We start from the raw sequence: 1,348 nt of genomic DNA on the forward strand, positions 1-1,348 counted from the left end.
CCTCCGCCAGGTATTATGGTGTTTTTAAAATAATTTTGGGGGGATTTTTTATGGAATTATATTGTATGTTGCATATATGAAATTTCAGCCCACACATACCTGGACGGTGCTAATGCGTTAACGAGCTAACAGTGCTAATGCAGTCCCATGCACGGGGCGATCCACGCTAACTCGCTAATGGAGATTTGCCGCATTAATGCGGTTATGGCGTTAACGTCATTTTAACAAGATTAACACTGACAGCACTACTTATCATATGTACAGTAGAAACTGTTGTATACTTCTCAGTAATTAAGTTTAAAAAAAAATGAAGACGAGCGTTTTACCTGCCATAGCGTGTGACCAGCATCCCCACAATGAGTGAGCCCAGAAGACCTCCAACCGCAAAAACAGACACAGTCAGAGAGTACATGAGGGTCAGGGTCTCCTCACTGAGTCCTGTTCCATTGCGTCCCACCACTGTCTTGTTGTAGAAGTCCTTGATGTACTGACAGTGTGAGGAAGAGCACAAATAGGATGCATTTAGATAACAGACATACAAATAAGATCAAATAAGAATAGAAACAAAAACATATGAAAGAAAGACATGCATCCACCCATCCATTCATCCATGACCTGTACAGCGTCGACATCCTTCCAGCTGCTGTCTGCTGATCTCCCGCTCCCCTCACTCGTGAACAAGACCCAAAGATATTTAAAGTCCTCGCGTTAGGCAGTCACTTGCCCCTGACCCGGAGTGGGCACTCTACCCTTTTCCGGCTGAGGGCAATGGCCTCTCCACCACTGATGAGAGCACGTTGGCATAAGAATTAAAACCTCTTCTTTCACTTTGAAACAAAGAGCCCTGACACAGCTGAGGCGCTTCCACCAGCCACTGCTCTCTCGTCTTCCAGGAACACCAGGTGAGGCAGGTGCTGAAAGCTGTGAACAGGAAAGCTGCTGGGCTGGACGGAGTACTTGGTAAAGAACTTTGTGCCTACGCTGACCAGCCAGAGGGAGTCCTGACCAGGATGTTTAACCTCTCACTGTCACAGTCCACTATCTCTCCACAACCATCATTCCTGTGCCAAAGTCATCTGCTCCAAAGTGCTCAGTGACTACACACCCACTGCCTTAATGTGTGTAGTCATGAAATGTTTGGAGAGGCTTATGCTGCTATCCGGTCTTTAATTCTGACGTCACTAGCCGTGTCTGGGTCTAAACTCCGCTGCAGGTCCATATATCAAACGATCACTGTGGCATTACTGAGAGTTGAAAAACTGTCTAAAGTCTTTCATCTTTAATAAAATGATCAGCGTTCTGCTCTACCAGGTGTAACAATTGAGTTTAACATCCAGGCATCCATGAA

The 1,348-nt window shown here is 45.8% G+C and overlaps 1 protein-coding gene across 1 annotated transcript in view; it reads right to left on the reverse strand.

Moving 5' to 3' along the window:
* Window positions 1-1,348, reverse strand: part of slc2a15a (solute carrier family 2 member 15a) — a 27,003-nt gene that overhangs the window by 18,357 nt on the left and 7,298 nt on the right. The window contains exon 3 of the mRNA XM_005747455.1: window positions 327-487. Coding sequence (XP_005747512.1) covers window positions 327-487 — 161 coding nt within the window. The remainder of the gene's footprint in view (window positions 1-326; window positions 488-1,348) is intronic.

This window comes from Pundamilia nyererei, unplaced genomic scaffold, assembly GCF_000239375.1.
Source record: "Pundamilia nyererei isolate P.nyererei 1_Seehausen unplaced genomic scaffold, PunNye1.0 scaffold00197, whole genome shotgun sequence".
Taxonomy (NCBI): Eukaryota; Metazoa; Chordata; class Actinopteri; order Cichliformes; family Cichlidae; genus Pundamilia; species Pundamilia nyererei.